The sequence below is a fragment of the Lepisosteus platostomus genome, chromosome 7 (assembly GCF_059453375.1).
Source record: "Lepisosteus platostomus isolate fLepPlt1 chromosome 7, fLepPlt1.hap1, whole genome shotgun sequence".
In the NCBI taxonomy this organism is placed as follows: domain Eukaryota; kingdom Metazoa; phylum Chordata; class Actinopteri; order Semionotiformes; family Lepisosteidae; genus Lepisosteus; species Lepisosteus platostomus.
Genome location: NC_142617.1, coordinates 62,667,031 through 62,683,787, shown reverse-complemented (window position 1 = coordinate 62,683,787; position 16,757 = coordinate 62,667,031). Strand labels below are relative to the sequence as shown.

General features: G+C 41.7%; 2 protein-coding genes across 2 annotated transcripts; both read left to right on the top strand.

The window, feature by feature from the left end:
- Positions 1–2,591: 2,591 nt before the first annotated feature.
- On the top strand, positions 2,592–8,981 carry commd4 (COMM domain containing 4). The gene is made up of 8 exons (XM_088641661.1): positions 2,592–2,703; positions 2,945–3,016; positions 3,417–3,482; positions 4,298–4,337; positions 5,762–5,881; positions 7,375–7,455; positions 7,903–8,079; positions 8,451–8,981. The coding sequence occupies exons 1-8, from the start codon at positions 2,701–2,703 to the stop codon at positions 8,489–8,491; spliced, it is 600 nt and encodes a 199-aa protein (XP_088497787.1). The 5' UTR covers positions 2,592–2,700; the 3' UTR covers positions 8,492–8,981.
- A 1,160-nt stretch (positions 8,982–10,141) lies between these two features.
- neil1 (nei-like DNA glycosylase 1) lies at positions 10,142–16,557 on the top strand. Its single transcript, XM_088641659.1, has 10 exons — positions 10,142–10,238; positions 11,655–12,115; positions 12,792–12,911; positions 13,625–13,736; positions 13,822–13,921; positions 14,278–14,399; positions 14,789–14,816; positions 15,560–15,624; positions 15,746–15,911; positions 16,345–16,557. Exons 2-10 carry the CDS (start codon positions 11,676–11,678, stop codon positions 16,398–16,400), a joined length of 1,209 nt encoding a protein of 402 aa, XP_088497785.1. The 5' UTR covers positions 10,142–10,238; positions 11,655–11,675; the 3' UTR covers positions 16,401–16,557.
- The last annotated feature ends 200 nt before the right edge of the window (positions 16,558–16,757 follow it).

Genomic DNA, 16,757 nt, shown 5'->3' with positions numbered 1-16,757 from the left:
GATAAGCACAAAATAGAAAACTATACATTAATATATACTGATGGAAAAAACAAATGCAACACCTTCTCCTCCACACTCTGGCCCTCCCGTCTGCGTGGAACAGGCTGAAGAGTGACTTATCCAGGAAGAGGACCTGATGCCACTGCTGACGAGTCCATCGCAGCCTCTGTCTGGCCCAAGCCAGTTGGGTGTGACGTCTAGGAGGTGTGAGCTGACAGGTCGCCTTCCTCTATGGCCAGCAGCATGGAGCCTCACTGTCCTGTCACTGAAGTGGGCACTGGGTCTGCTGGCAGTTTCAGCAGCAGTACGGGTGACAGATCTGAAACGATCTCTCAGATGGACCAGCCTGATGTGTCGGTCCAGCTCAGGTGTGGTCACTCGAGGGCAGGTGGATCTTGGACGGTCATCTGTCCTGCCGGTCTGCTGAAACCTTCTCTGCAGTCGGGACACAGTGGAGCGGCTTACTTCATAGTGTCTGGCAACGCTGCTCCTGGTGACATTCGAGGCATTATAGAATGCACAGAAAACTGACTAAGTGTGGCCTTTTTCTTGCAGTGACCTAATGTTTGAATTAAGGCCTTTTTAAAGGTGACCTGATCAGGCATTGTTCCACCTGGACCTCGTTGGGTAAAAGTGCACCTAACGAGCTTTTGTGTGATTGGCAAGTTGCAATGCCTCACTGCACAAGCTGTATTGCTGGTCAGAGGGCTTAAAACAAATTGAAACCTTTTTGTGAACGTACATAAGCTATAAAATACATAAGCCACCTTTTTCTGGCCTTTCGCTTTCACAGGATGAACGATCCCTCCTCAGGAAAAGCCTCAGTTTTGTACTAGTTCCCAGGAAGCTGGACATTCCCCAGATCAGAGTCGACCTTAACTGCTTTTACCACAGAATCTGTCTCAAAGCACATTTTGCTGACGATTCCTCTTCATAGGCAGCTGACAACAATCCGGTTATTGATGTCATTAACAATATTAATCCTAAACAGAGCCGTTTTCCACCAGTCGATTATTTCATTAACCAATGCACCATTCAAGCTCCCAGGACACTCTCTATACCCAGTAAACACAGGTCCAACCTCACCCAAGGAGAAATTCAGGTGCTCCAGTCTCTCCGCAACAGGGATGATATCGTCATCAAACCAGCGGACAAAGGAGGCGCTGTTGTGGTGTGGCGTAAGGACCTATATATCTTTGAAGCCTTTAGACAACTAACCTGCCTACCTCCCTTTACAGCAGGACCCTACCACTGACTACCAAAAGGAAGTGGCATCCACCATCTCCCTTCTTATCAGCAGTAAGGAGCTCCCCCGGGAGGCGAACCGGCTCATCATTGAACATCCGCAGGTATCTCAATTTTACCTCCTCCCCAAAATCCACAAACCAGACACCCCTGGACGCCCCATTGTATCAGAATACAACTGTCCGATTACTTACATCTCTGCCTTTCTTGACAGCCTCATGAGACCGCTGGTTGAAGGTCTTCCCTCATACATCAAGGACACCAACCACGCGCTCCAAGTTTTTAATGATTTCCAATTTCATGGCTCCCGAATGCTACATTTTTACCATGGACATCACATCTCTTTACACCGTCATTCCCCATAATGATGGCCTTACAGCCCTCAGGCACACGCTGGACAAAGGCACAATGCTTGATCCACCCACCCACACCCTGGTACGCCTTGCAGAATTGGTTCTCACACTGAATGCCTTCTCATTTAATTACCTTTTTTACCAACAGGTTAATGGAGTTTCCGTGGGCACCAGAATTGGACCCAGCTATGCCAACATTTTTGTCGGCTGGGTAGAAGAACGCTTCTTCGCTTCCTACACTGGCTATGTCCCTGACCTCTACAAGCGATACATTGATGACTGCGTCGGTGCCGCCACATGCTCCAACGACCAGCTTGAGCACTTTCTGCATCATTTCACCAACTTCCACCCGTCCCTCAAATATACGGTTAACATATCTTCCACTACTCTTCCGTTTCTAGACATCAACTTCTCCATCAGCTACCCCCGACTGTCCACTTCAGTTTATTACAAACCCACGGATTCACACAGCTACCTCCTGTATAGCTCATTTCACCTAAATAGCATTTCGTTATACCATATACCATGTATATGAGTGTAATGACAATAAACTTGAAACTTGAAACTTGAACTTGAATCCTACCCAGAACCCAAGAGCTGAGGCAGTCAAGCCAAGATAACGTCCGTAAGCAATTATTACTGAGGAAAATAAAAAATTCGGACTTGTCATGTTCGTGTTTAACCAAATGGATGCGATTACGCCTAGTCCAGAAAATACCCGAGTACAACGTTAAATAAAACTTTTTAAAACTTTTTTTTTATCGTAACAACAATAATATATACAATACACACAACGTAGTATGCATTTGCGGTATCATATATACTGTATTATGCATTTAAGCATTTTTAAATGAGTTACATAAAAATACAGTTCGCATCGCTTTCATATTCTTACATTTAGAAAATCTGGAGATATTCCCTTATGTCTATTTTATACTGTTCAAATGTGGGGTCTCTTCCCAGACCACTTCATTTTATGTGCTGCACATAATAACAGCTTTGAAAAAAACGACTAAAGCGGTCGTCCAACTCCGTGAAAGTCATCTATTGTCCTGCTTCCGACTCGCATCAGCTGACTATAGTAGTTTTGCAAGGGAGAAAAATGGTAATCTTTCTGTTATTTTTACTGATTTTCTTAGTTTTTGTTATCTGAAAGGGATTAAATAAATTAATTGCGATCGTCGTAATATTAAGAGTAGATGAATTTAATCTATATATGATTATATGTGATCACCTAAAATAGATTTTTATGTCTCAGTATTGTCAATATTTTTATTTCTCTTTTCTCTACAAAGAAGACGTTTGTAACTGACAATTGGAAATGTGATATTGATTCTCTTTCCTAGCGATTCCGATTTTGTGGAGACTTGGACTGCCCGGACTGGGTGCTGGCAGAAATCAGCACATTAGCGAAAATAGTTAAGTGGCAAGAATAGATTTTTGTTTTTATGATTGTATGTGTGAAATTTTTGCTTGTGTTTTAGTTTGTATAGAAATGTTGTGGTGCAATTAGTTACCAAGAGCTAAATTAAATTAAACATCTACACACGTCTTATAAAACGTACTCAATATGTTAAGAGAGAATTATTTTTTTAAGAACCGGATTTCCCTTAATCATGCATTAAGAATAAAATAACACAAATCTTCAAATGTTGGTAGGTTAATGTTGCTTTAACGGTATAGTGTATTCGTTTATAACTAAATTTGCTAAATTTGTCCTAGTAATATACAGTATTACAGTATTCAAACCCAGCGCAGAATGGGTTTGAAAGTCCAGTTTGTGTCGTATACTAAGGCAAGGAATATTGTATATTCCAGTCTAGCGTGAAGATGAAACTGCTGTGTGTGCAAGTACTGAAGGACCTGCTCGGGGAAGGCATTGATGTGAGTATCAGCCCTTGTGGGAAGTTTCTGAAGAACACCAAAACACATCACGTAAAACCGAATACGCGTTGTGGTGTTTTTTTAATCATGTTTTTTTTTAACACACCGAAATGCCCTGTGTATACTTTAATTTGATGAATTATTCGTCTTTATGTTTAGATTTAGAACTCTTCTTTTACTCATGCCCCTATGAATTCCTTTTCTCAGAAAGCAGGCAGCACAAAGGATTGAAAATACTCTAGACACCTTGCTAATTCAATTTCTATACCCCTTCCCTCAGGAAAAAGACCTAGGACCATTAAGACCCAAATCTTTAGTTTCCTTAATAGTACTTACTGTAAGACTATCCGGATACTGAACAGCTTTCCAATTCCAATTATCATTATCTTATGATGAATATTTACAATGTAAATGGACTATAAACCCCTTTAATGCACTAGTTATTTCATTTTATTTTAATATTGTATGAGATTATTTCCTGTTACCTCATGGTTTTATGTTGTGTATAATGATTTTGTTGTTATTGTTTTTATTGTCTTATTGTTTAACTGTTATGAGCACACTGAGGCAAATTCCTAACAAGTGGGTGTAACAAAAAATCTTGAATCTTGAATTAATGCAAACCCCCCCCAAACAGGCACATCAGTATACAGTACTAGACTGAATTCTCATTTTGTCCAGTCATAGTTAGAAGATTAAAACAAACTAAGATCTGGCTAATATACTAATGCGAGGAAACACCTTTTAACGTGAACACTTGCCTGACTTCCAGAATGAAAAGGCTGTTTTGTGTCTTCTGTTCTTTTTTTATTCAGTATGATAAAGTTTCTAAACTGACTTCAGATGCCAAGTTTGGTAAGTGCTGTTTTGATTACTGTACGTTTGGGTAGTGATAGGTCTTTAAGACAGGAGGCCAGAGCAGTTAAAAGATCTATCCATCCATTTTTCTAATAGCTTTACCCAATACAGACTTGCAGATGAACTGGAGCCTATCTCAGCGAGCAGCGGGCGCTGGGAGGGGTATACCCTAGATGGGAGACCAGTCCATCACAAGACACATATGCACACTCACACCAGGGCCATTTTCCCCAGAAGTGACTTCACCTCCCAGTGTTTTTTTGGACTGTGGAAAGAAACCAAAAACCCATGTGGTCACAGGGAGAACATACCAACTCCACACAGATAGCAAACCAGGAACTGAACCCCGGATCCCATCACTGTGAGGTAGCAATGCTAATAACTGTGTGATCGTGCCTCCCACAGAAGTTTGTGACTTTCAACTTGTCTTGCTTAAATCTGCATTCTTGATTTTCTTCATGTTTATATTTGGAAACATAATTAACATGTTATACATGCCAGCACTATCTGTGACCCATAAACTCCTCGTAACTGAAAGATTCCTTGAACACATTTCGCAGTTATTTGTTCTTGCATACCTGAAATTCACAATAGTGGCAGCATTTGACAAGGTCTTGTAGGAGCTCATTCATGTAGGGCTGAAGCCAGTCATACGCAACTTCTGCCTTCCAGGGCCTGTGTCCCACCTTCTCTCTAAAGGTTAGGTGTACAACTCCAGTCCTTGAAGGCCGGAATCCAGCAGGGTTTCGAGGCTCTTTCAAAGAAAGCTGAAAACCTTTGAAACATGTTAAGGAGGACCAATTGAAATCACGATTAGCTCCGTTATGTCATTAAGTCCAGATGTGGATTGAAAACCTGGAGAAGCTGTGGCACTCCAGGACTGGAGTTGTGCACCACTGGAAGAGAACAAGTAACAGTACCAACCTCCTGTGGTCAACATGACGGCGCAGCAGGTAGGGCTGCCGCCTCACAGCTCCCGGGTCCCGAGTTTCATTCCGGGCTCAGTCACCTTGGCTGTGTTCACATGGGTTTTTGCCAATTGCAGAGCTTTCCTCCAACCTCCCAAAGACATGCCAGCTAAGTGTTAGGTGATAAGGTGTTGTCCTTATCTTCCTCTGGGCCTGGATTAAACCAGGGATAGAGCAGAATCTCGTAACCCGGCTCTGTGCTTCCAGTGTAGACTCTGACTTACCACAACCCTCAACAGAATATGAAGCCTATTGATAATGGCTTGATTATCACTTGTATTTGTTGGTATAACATTTATCATCTTCTCACGTCTTAAGTAGTAAGCACATGAAAGGTACTTGTTTCAGTGCTGGCCCTGACATCCATTCATAAGAGTTGCAGACCGACCTGGAGTTAAAGAATGAGCTGTTTTTTGATCCCCGTGATGATGCCTGTTTGTGTCCTTGTCTCAGAGAGTGGGGATATAAAAGCCAGCGTTGCGGTTCTGAGTTTCATCCTCTCCAGTGCTGCTAAGCATAACGTAGACAGTGAGTCCCTCTCCAGTGAGCTGCAACAGCTTGGGCTTCCTAAAGGTACAGTATGAGCTCTGTGAGCCTATTGAAATGCACCTTAACCGAGCAGCAGGCGTTAGTGGTTTTGCTTTTACTTAATTTCCTGGTGGGTGGGTGTTTTATTCTGAGTTATTTCTCAACTTTCTACTCAGATCTGTACTTCTATGCATTCCAGCAAAAACAGTTCCTCACTGTACTTTTAAATTAGAGAAACGGACAAGGGTGAATATATTAATCCTCGTTAGCAACTCTCTACCAGTATGAAAGACAGACAAAAGTGATCGTTAAATTCTTTTTGTCAAACTCCTGATAAAACTAGCAATCGATTCCACTTAAAAATCACGGAAACAATATTATAGTACTTTTTATATTTTATATATAGAGTGATGTTGAAAGAAATTACAGACAGGAGATAAATCATTTATATAATTTGAGTCAGGATAATTCACTGTTTTTAAACACAAACAAAACAAATGAAATGATGATTGTTTTTAGGAAGAAATGTTCTATTTTTGTGATATCTGTAACTCTTAATGGATCTGATATTGAAACAGTAATTCTTAAATAAATAAATACCATGGCACTATTATCGATTGTAAATTGACATGGACCATCAATCTGAAGGAAAGGTATGTGCTGAAGGCACGGCAAATGTTGTATTTTATAAGGAAGTTAAGAGATTGTAATGTAGAAAGCACAATGTTGACACTTTTTATAGGATTTTTATTCAGAGCATCATAATGTTTTGTATTCAGAAACTGGGGAGGTGCTTTGTCCTGGTGGAACAAAAATAAGTTGAACAAAAATATATAGTAGCACATCTTTGGACTAAATAAAATGTCTAACGGACAAACATTATTAATCTTGCAGAGAAAATCTTACAGTAGATGACCCCTCTCATCCACTCTTTTTAGAATACACTCTCCTACCTTCTGGAAGGAGGTACCAAATCCCCTGTCTAAAGAATAAAGATTTACTTCCTCTATACCTAAAAGCATTCAAGTGTTGCACAATGAAAAAATTATGAGTGTTGTTGTTTTTAGACCCTTTATAAGCTAACTATTTTTTAATCTTTTTTTGTCTTGCTAAGTATCATGGTATTGTACCATTGTTGGATTGTATTATCGTCTTATACAGTATGTTATATGTTTATGAGCTCTTGATGTGCAAGGCAACTCCCCTCAGGGGCAATGAAGGTTTATAATATTAATAATATATTCATTCAGGACATTGCAGAGTCGAGCTTTGAATATGTCTGCTGTTGCAAACATTGTCAGCGGTTTCAAACATGAAAAGGTAATAATTATTTTGGGCGCTCTAGTATTTAGCTAAATAAATGTAAAAATGCAATGGTAAATTGCTCACTTGTGAACTCTTGAGGGTAAGTACACCCACTCATTTACAGAAAACATGTTTTTAATATTTTGTAAAGTTTCAGAACCAGGTGTCTGTCTTTGTGATGGAGTGGATATGCTCACTGCTCCTCATGCAGAGTTCCCTGTGTCCCTGTCTAGAGCACACAACTGGACTGTGTAAGTCATATGAAGACAAGCACTCCGCCCTGCAGGTGAAACTGAGGGAGAGCAGTCTGCGATGTGAGTAGTGAACTTAATTGTGGCCATGGAATAGATTGCACGGCTTGTAAAACTGTTTCATCTAGTGCTTGTATGGTCTTGCTTGACCTGCTGCATACAAACAGGACGCAGTTGTTGCTGTTTCTTCAGTGAGTGGTGTTCTGGGAGACACCTGAAAGAAGGTTAAACTCTGCAATTGTGCATTCTAGCCTGTTCTAAAAAGATCTGTACCATTACCTGCAATAAATCTGAAGTTCACTCAAACAAAGATGTGGTTTCCAGGATTATGTTGAGTGGGTAAAGTAATGTATTTAAAGTTAGGATTCCGATGGATGTTCTGTGTGTGGTGAAACATTTGCAGCAGATGTACTGTATCTGCCTGGGAACTGCTTGCACATTACACAGATGTCGACCTGCCTGTTGTGCTGATAATGAGGCTGAAGCACGGACTCTGTCTGTGTTTTTCAGTGAGCCGTTTGGAGTCAGTGTCTTGGAGGGTGGACTACACTCTGAGCTCCAGCGAGCTGAGGGAGGTGAATGAACCCACAGTACTGCTCAAGCTCCAGGTGCAGGGTGCCGAGTCAGGAGTAACAGAGACCAGCATGATCTCTCTCACTGCAGAAAAATTCCGCGTCCTGCTCACAGGTGAGTGAATACCTGTGAGCACTCTCATCTTTCTAGAGATGTGTCCAGTTCCTGAATGCAATTATAGGCATCTTCAAAAAGGAAAATAGTATGTATTAAATAAGTCTTGTGCATTACTAAGCAAAACCTCTAGATTTGTTTAAGAGGTTAAGAATATAATACTTTATTTTTTAGCTTTAATTGGGGAATGCATTTGTCTAAGCTCAGAAATGAGTGATTTTCATTATTTTTGTAAAATATTATTGAATGAAATACAGTTCTCACCTGTGTTCAATTTCTTTAATTGCTGTCATAATTTATAGATCACCCTCATCAGTTTTCCATCAGCTGATTCCTGAAAAATTCATAATCTTCTTTGTCCTCTTTTTCAGAGCTCAAGCAAGCGCAGGCAGTGATGAATTCCCTAAACTGAAGAAAAGCTGTGATTTTGTTTTTTTACCCTGGTCATATTAGGATTTTACATGTGTGTATATTATACACATAAACAGCCACTCTCATAATTATCCTTCTGTGCTTTCTCATTCTGTGTGAATGACTGTGCAATGTGATTTGTACCCTGAACAATACATAACTTATAGAAATTATAACAACAGCTGTACAAACAATACTGTTGTATAATTGTGCATTCATGTGTATTGGGAGTGATTGGGTCATTTAGTTCCTTTTCCAATATGAGATTAATTTTTACACTAAGAGAATTAATTTGTGTACGTCTTAATAGATGTTCAAAAGTACCATAAAATGTATGTGTACAAAAGAATTACAGTATAGCGTTGCAATCCTTAAATGTTACTTCTGCAGGTGATACTCTGTCATCGAGCACGTTTTTGTGTTACTGTGGAGAAATGTGTAAAATAAACCGCCTTCTGTTGGACCAAAATTAAAAGATAAATGACAAATCATCGCACAGTGTTTCCATGTAAATGACTTTGGTGACAAAAGTTAATAATTGTTTCTGTAACATGGAGCTTGTGATACATAACCTGAATTGTTTTTATTTTTAATTTTAGTGATTATGATTTTAAAAAACTGTAAATGAAAATATTAAGGCAAATCTTTTGGTCATAAATTCAGGTTTAAAGTTTTAAGGTTAAAAAATCGGGTTCTAGGGCTTGTGCCCTCGCCGCTCCCACCCTAGTTAGTACCTCACTGCATTGGCTCGAACCCGGGTCTTGCCAGCTCAGCTAAAGAACACTAGGGTGGGAGCGGCGAGGGCACAAGCCCTAGAACCCGAATCTGTTACAATAACAAAAGGACAGACAATGAAATATGGGCTAATTCCACGTCGCAATTCCACGATATAAAGTCGCAATCCTGAGTTTTCAAGTCGCAATTCTGAGATACTAAGTCAGCACGTTTTTTTAACTCCCTGGCGGAAACGGGCTTCCATATTATATTGTAACGCATGCGGCCTCCATTGCTGGCTGGGTCCCTGTTGAGTGACGCTGCAGGCTCGGGTTCGAGTCCCCGACGGTGGGGTCCGACCTGATGCGGCAGCGGCGAGGGATGTGGGATGGGATAGCCCTTCACCGAGGACGGCGAGTTAAGCGGGGGAGAGTTTTTTTTTTTATAACATCACTTTATTAACCCTTTACAATTTCTTGCATTAGGAATTATCTTTTCGCATACCCCAGCTTGCTCTCCATGAGACACACAGACACACAGACAGGGAGAGAAGCCCGGGATCAGAACACAGGGTCAGCCATTGTACGGCGCCCCTGGAGCAGTTGGGGTGAAGGACCTTGCTCAGGGGCCCAACGGAGTAGGATTCCTCTGCCGGCTGCGGGATTTGAACCGGCAACCTTCCAGCCACAGGCGCAGATCCTTGCCTCCGTTGCTTGCGAGAGCTGACGTCACCGCCCTTCCCTGTGAACAGCAGGGACCGCAGCTGACGGGAGATTTCCCTTTGGCTCAAGAGCCTGGATCCCTGTTGAGTGACGCCGGAGGCCCGGGTTCGAGTCCCCGAGGGTGGGGGCGCCCACGTGAACCCCGGAGAGCTACAATATCATACTGAATCCAAAGCCCGAAATCATTTGCACTAGACTACATTTCCCATCAGCCCCCATCAAAACAATTTCGCGTCCCCCCTGTTATCCAATAGGAGCTGAAGCTGAGCTCTGTTTGTATCTCGGACACGGGTCGTTTCGTTTCTGCTACAGGTAATTTACACAGAAAAAAATACTCCGACTATTTAGAGTAACTGCGTGCCTAATGTCTATCGTGCATTTCATAATTCAATCAAGTAGTAGGATGTGTTTAAATCCATACGTTCTGGTAGAAACGATGATGCCGTCTTTGTGTTACAGTTTTGTAACAAGGTGAGGTTGACATCTGTACGTTGTTGCACGGGGAGGAAACCTTTCAAAACTTTATGGATCAAAACAGCAACATGAGGGACACGAAATAACTCTTCACTAGCAATAACTCAATTCAATTTATTTTTATATAGTGCAATAACCTGCACTTGGTCAGACTGGCTTCTTGTGCAACATAGCGTTCGTTGCCGGAATAACCAAACTAAACTACTTTGCGAACTTTAAATGAGTCTCAATTGTTCGCATGTTACTAAAATGAAATTTTTATTTTTTTAATATCAGAGTTGCGTTATCTGCGAAAAATAAACGGAAACTGATTTTTTTTAACCGATTGCCCGCTAATTTATCCATCCGTGGCATGCAAATCTCTACCGGTTGTTTTCCAGTTTGTAAGTTAATGGCGGTACCATCTTCACACATTAGCGGCTGTGGTTTGATTTACAAGCGAAGACCACAAGTGCGTGCACCGAGTAAGAAAGAATGTAAAGTTGGTGTTCACATCCTCCTCTGTGGAAGGCAGAGTTTGTATTCCTTGTCGTTGTATTCAAAATAATCGTTAGTTTAGAGGGAAGCAAACTAAAGTGCTTGTTTTATCGGATGGAGCACAATCAGTGCAGAATTAGTAGGCTGTCAGTGTAGAAGTTGCACATGATTTAAGATGTACCCCTGATGTAAGACTGAGCATCCACTGTAGACTAGGAAGATACAATATTTCAACAAGCATGTATTTTGAACAGCAGCACTCTTTAATGAAAGGGGTCTGTCAAAAGGTAAATGAGAGCAAACTGTAAACAGACCACGTGGTGCAGTGGTCTGCATTGCTGTCTCACAGCCCTGGGTTCAATTCCCAGGATGCTGTCTGTGTGGAGTTTGTATGTTCTCCCTGTGTTTGCTCTGGTTTGCCCCACAGTCTTAAGACCTACTGCTAGGCTAAGTGGCTTCTGGAAAATTGGCCCAGGTGTGAGTGTGTGTGTCTGTGTGCTCTGGACTGGTGTCCTGTCTATGGTGTATCCTGCCTTGTGCCTGTTGCTTGCTGGGATAGGCTCTGGCTCCCCCGCAATCGTATATTGGATACAGCAGTTAGAAAATGGACCAAATTCTGTAATGTTCACAGCATCTTCACTTTTGTTTTCTAAAAGCCTTTCTGAAATTGAGTACATAGTGAGTATTCTCTCCTTTGAGCTTCTGCCAAAACACTGGCACTGATGAGCCTCTTAGGAACCAAAACATCTCTGCTGTTCTTTGCATGTGTTCCCCCAGCTGCCCCTCCTGCACCCCGAGATGCCCGAGGGCCCCGAGCTGCACATGGCCAGCCAGTTCGTGAACCGGGTGTGTGGGGGTGTGGTGTTCTCGGGGGCGGTGGAGAAGTCGGAGGTCAGCAAGAACCCCGAGGTGCCCTTCGCCTGCACCGCCTACCGCATCTCGGCCGTCTCCCGGGGGAAGGAGGTGCGGCTCACCTTGACGCCCATCAAGGACGAGGGCGCCGAGGGGGGGGGCGGCAAGCCCATGGATATTGTTTTCCGGTTCGGAATGTCGGGATTTTTCCGTTACACGGCGCAGGACGAGCTGCCCAAGCATGCCCATCTGCGCTTCTACACCAAGGAAAAACCTAGGAAGGTGCTGTCCTTTGTGGATATCAGAAGGTTTGGCAGCTGGGAGCCCAATGGGACCTGGCAGGCAGAGAGGGGTCCCTGCGTCATGTTTGAGTACCAGAGCTTCAGGTATGACGCAGCCTGCAGACCTCTCTCTCCTCTTACAAAGTCCTGCTGCGGCCTGGTGCCATAGGGGGATGTTCTGTGTGGGTTTCCGAAGTAAATAAATGTGGCAGAGTATTTACTGTGCAGTATCAGCTCGATAATGATTTTCTGTTTACCCTTAATGAGTTTTATTTTTTTGCTGGAGGTGTTAGTTTGTACGTCAGGTTATTGTAAATAAGTGGGGAATTGTAAATAAACAAAAAAATGCACGTTCAACTGACAAGACATGAAAAACAAAGGAAACCTCATTTCAATTCTAGGTTTCGGGAAACTGCATACTGCTTGTGATTGACGATAGTCAGTTGTACATAGAGAACATTTTCAGGTGCTGAGAGCTGGAAAGATGACAGTTAAGAGGGTGTCTTCACAAAGTGCCTGTTGTATGTGGGAGTGTTGTGGTCCTGCTGTACGGTAATAGAGAGGGGAAAGAATGGGAAGCAGTAATGTTGTCTAGGTAGTATTTTTAAAGTAGGATATATTTTTAAAAAATCTGTTTATGTTTTACATTGTCTGAAGCATAAACAACAGGCTGTTTAATGTCATTTTCTCATTTCATGAGATACCACAGCTTCTAAAAGCAACTCCTAGGGCTAAACAGGCCAGAATAGGAGCACAATGAAAGTCTCTTCTCTCCCTGTAGGGACAACGTGTTGTCGAACCTCTCAGACCGTGCGTTTGACAAGCCCATCTGTGAAGCCTTACTGAACCAGAAATACTTCAATGGGATTGGGAACTACTTGCGAGCAGAAATCCTGTACAGGTGAGCCAGACTCAGAATTCCTGCCTACCATACAATAAATAATTCTTCTGTTCTTCAAATATGCTTTCCATTTTGCTAGTTTTTCAAATCTATTTAAATAATTAATATTCTGTTTTTAAGAAGAAGTGTAAAAGTGTACTTCTGAAGCTTTTTTATGTATTGTTCAAATTTTCAAAAGAAGTCATGCCCTTCCCTTTTTCCTCTTCTGTGAGATTTCCAAAAAGCAATCCTAGAAAACTCCCAAGAATTTATAACAATATCTGAATATCAGAATATCTGTATCTGAGAAACATAATGAAATCTTAGCACACAGTGAATGGTATTCAAGAAACTATTGACATGACTTGTACAACTCCTGACTTTGGTCCTTGATGACCTGCAACAGCGAAGTTTTGGATTTCTGAACAGCATGGGACAGTATTCACTGTAAGCCTTTCATCTTCTTAACATTCCAGAACTCTTTGAACTGCTAAAAGAAGCGGGGGATGTTTATTACTTGCAAGGGCACAGCCCATACCAAGCTGTTAACTCTTATTACTGTTCTGTTAATGTCAAACGTTAGAGAGAATTTCTAAATGGAATCTGCTTACCCCTAAACAAAATACTAACCAACTTTTAGTTCAAATAAAAAGCTGCAGTTTTGGAAGTAAGAACTCAAATCTACAACCCCTGTGTCCTTAATTTAACATTCTGCGTGTCTGATGCCCACCCAGGTTAAAGATCCCCCCCTTTGTGAAGGCGCGGACTGTCCTGGAGGGACTGCTGCCGAGGGACTATGCTGAGCTGGATGTGAAGCCTGTCAAAGGAGGGTGTGCATCCCCTCAGGTGAGGACACTTCAGCTCACTTTTCAAACAAAACCACTTCGAACCTTGCTGCTCTAGTTCCTCTGTTTCCTGTCTTGTGTTCCAGAGCCCAGAGATAAGTTTGAGCAAGAAGGTGAAGCTGAAAAAGGAGAGCCCAGACCTCCTCAACCTGTGCCACACCGTGCCTCTGGAAGTCATTCAGATAGGTACAGTTGCCGCAGTGGTCCCTTCTCTGTTATGACAGCTAGTCATCGTTCTTCATGTAAAAAGTATCCTCAAGACCATTACTGAATGGGTTTGACTCAATAATACTTTGTGACAGTAGCTCATTCCATGACGAGATGTGCTCAACTCAGCTCAACCCAAAAAGGAAGGCAGGGTTGCACATGGCCCCGTGTGTAACTGTATGACATTTCTTTATTCTGTAATGTATTTCCTAGTCCACTTACTGTATGAGTAGACCAGCTAAGGTTATAAACACTTTCTGCATTTCTGCGATCATTACACCCAGCGATGGCAGTGTTTCCCTGAGAGACTGACCACTGTCTGTGTCCTGTCTCAGGGGGAAAGGGGTATGACCCAGAGAAAGCAGATTACTCTGACTTTGAGGCGTGGCTCCAGTGTTACTACGTCTCAGGAATGAAGTCCCTGAGGGATCACAATGGCAGGACAATGTGGTTCCAGGTGAGAAGACCAGGAGTGTTGATAAATGAACCAAATGCAATTTTTGTATTTTGTATTGCTTAGACACAGAGTCTGTACTTACAAAACATTAGGAAAATGTTTTTTTTCCTAATTACTTAGTTCTGGTATTGCATTATCATGCTCTCTGTATTTGGCCAAAAGGCTAACATCTGGGATTTTATTTCCTTTGTCTGTTAAAAAAAATATGAAAAGAGGACAACAGTCTGTAAAAACTAATAATGAACTTTAATTTTTCTAAGATTTTTCTCAGGCTTTAGAAGTGGGCAGCTCAAGAATGTATTTTTGTAGGCCTTTGCTTAGACATACAGTGCTGTGAAAAGAACCACTCAATCTGTTCTAATTGCTGTTTTACCACATTTTAATTTTAGGGAGATCCTGGTCCCATGGCACCCAAAGGTAATAAACATTTGGATTCGATCTGTACAACACAGAGGAGTGGGAAGGAGACAACATCAGTTTAAAATCTTATATAATGAGCAGTAAAAGAAGCATCTCTCTGTTTATTCCGGCACATTTCAAGAAAGAAATATACAGGTTTTGGTTATTTATTGATTTTGGCATCATTTGATTAAATGGTCATTCAAGACTTGCATAAGCACTAAATCACCTCATTAGTGTGAGAGGTGAATGATTATAGGTGATGAAGTCATGTCGAACCTGATGAAAATCAAGAAGGGACAGAAAGGAATTTACATTCTACATATGGAGAGCACAACACCTTGTACTGATGTTATAGTGAAGTAGCATTAAGTCAGCTCACTGTTGCTCTCTGTCTGGGTTGTTCACGGCCAGAAGTTTCTAACCTAATAAGAATCAACAGCCAAAGACAATCTGTTAGATGGACAGAAAAGACAGTCAATAACAAGACATTATCTGGGAGACAGAGTCATACCTCATGAAAATCAATATGGAGGTCCAAGTCTTATTGATAGTCTAGTTACTATAGAACTCTACTTGCAACTTGACTGCGATTTTTTTAATCATGTTATCGTTTCTAAAGCTGTTCCAGCTATTACTAGCTAATGGTAATCTAGCTTCAGTCAGTCTGAAGTGATATTGTACACAAATGATTTTTTCTAGGTGGCTACTTATAAAAAGAACAAAATCTTAGCAACTGTATTGACTGTTCTTTCCCTTAGCCTCCAAATCTCCCAAAGCCAAGAAGAGAGCTAAGAAAACAGGAGATGGCGAGAATGATGCACAGGTGAGCTGCAGAGGCAGATGGTGCACTTCTTATTTGTTGGTTCTCGTCCTGTCAATTAGGAATGGGTAAATGATGTTTAGTGTCCCCTGGGTCTCGGCCCTAATGCCCCCTGCTTTTCCAGGTGGTCCAAGAGAAGGAGCCAGCCAAGAAGGTCAAAGAGGAAAAGGAGTCGAAGAGGAAGCAGAGGAGGAAGGGGAAAGAGGTCCAGAGTGATCGGGGAACGCCCTCACCAGTGCCGAAGAGGAAGATGAGTCAGAGCAGGAAGACTCCCACAGCTGGGCAGGCAGGTGAGAAAGTGAGCCAGACGGTTCGTGTCAGCGGGCCTTGCCTTTTGAAGCTGGCCGGAGCACGACAGAATGCTCTTTGTGGGAAAAGACTGTGTAGAACCTCGTTTTTCGGGCTTCTGTGTTTCCAGTGGGACGTACGGCTGCGCTCAGGCCTTCGGGACCTGAAGTGTGGGTGTTTTGGGAGGAGCCGTGTGATGTTAATTTTTTATCCCGCGATATCTCTGCTCCTCAGTGAATTGGTCGACTGTTGTGTTGATTATGCCTCAGTCCCTAAGAGGTTTTGGGGGGAGAGGGATTTTAAGATAATTCAGTGTTTTAGAAGTTATTTCCATCTGAAACGCTACCTGTGCTAAGTTCAGTAGATGTACATTTTTACAGCATACCTGTTTGTGTTTTTTTATTTTGATTAATTTGAGTTTTCATTTATTTCTAGTTTCAAAGAAGCGAATCAGAAAGTCGTCCCGAGCCAGTGCTAAACAAACCAGCTAAACCAGTCCAAGGGACAAGAGGTCTGAGTGACTCAAGTGAGCTACCGCCAGAGCTACTATAATGGAAGCTTTTTTAACTCTGGATATTTTTAATAAAATTGGTATTTTAAAATTGATAAAATTTGAAGCAAACATTAATAAAAAAAAGTATATTTTTATTCTGGGTGGTTCCTTTTTGTGCTGAATTTTACTGGAAATGTATATTGCACATGTTCAATCAATTTACTCATATTAATAGTCAGTATTAGTTTAATTAAGAATTCATGAAAATAATTTGTTTAGAAAATGTAAGTAAGAAGGGAAGGACCTTTCTGAAGAGCCCCCATAAATGTAATACCTAGCATATTTGGAAATAATT

Excerpts from the sequence above, each read along its gene's own strand:
- neil1 (XM_088641659.1), top strand. The coding sequence starts at position 11,676 with ATGCCCGAGGGCCCCGAGCTGCACATGGCCAGCCAGTTCGTGAACCGG. Across the intron at positions 14,817-15,559 it reads TGGTCCCATGGCACCCAAAG|CCTCCAAATCTCCCAAAGCC; the intron begins GTAATAAACATT and ends TCTTTCCCTTAG. Across the intron at positions 15,625-15,745 it reads ATGGCGAGAATGATGCACAG|GTGGTCCAAGAGAAGGAGCC; the intron begins GTGAGCTGCAGA and ends CTGCTTTTCCAG.
- commd4 (XM_088641661.1), top strand. Across the intron at positions 4,338-5,761 it reads GACTTCAGATGCCAAGTTTG|AGAGTGGGGATATAAAAGCC; the intron begins GTAAGTGCTGTT and ends TCCTTGTCTCAG. Across the intron at positions 5,882-7,374 it reads ACAGCTTGGGCTTCCTAAAG|AGCACACAACTGGACTGTGT; the intron begins GTACAGTATGAG and ends GTCCCTGTCTAG.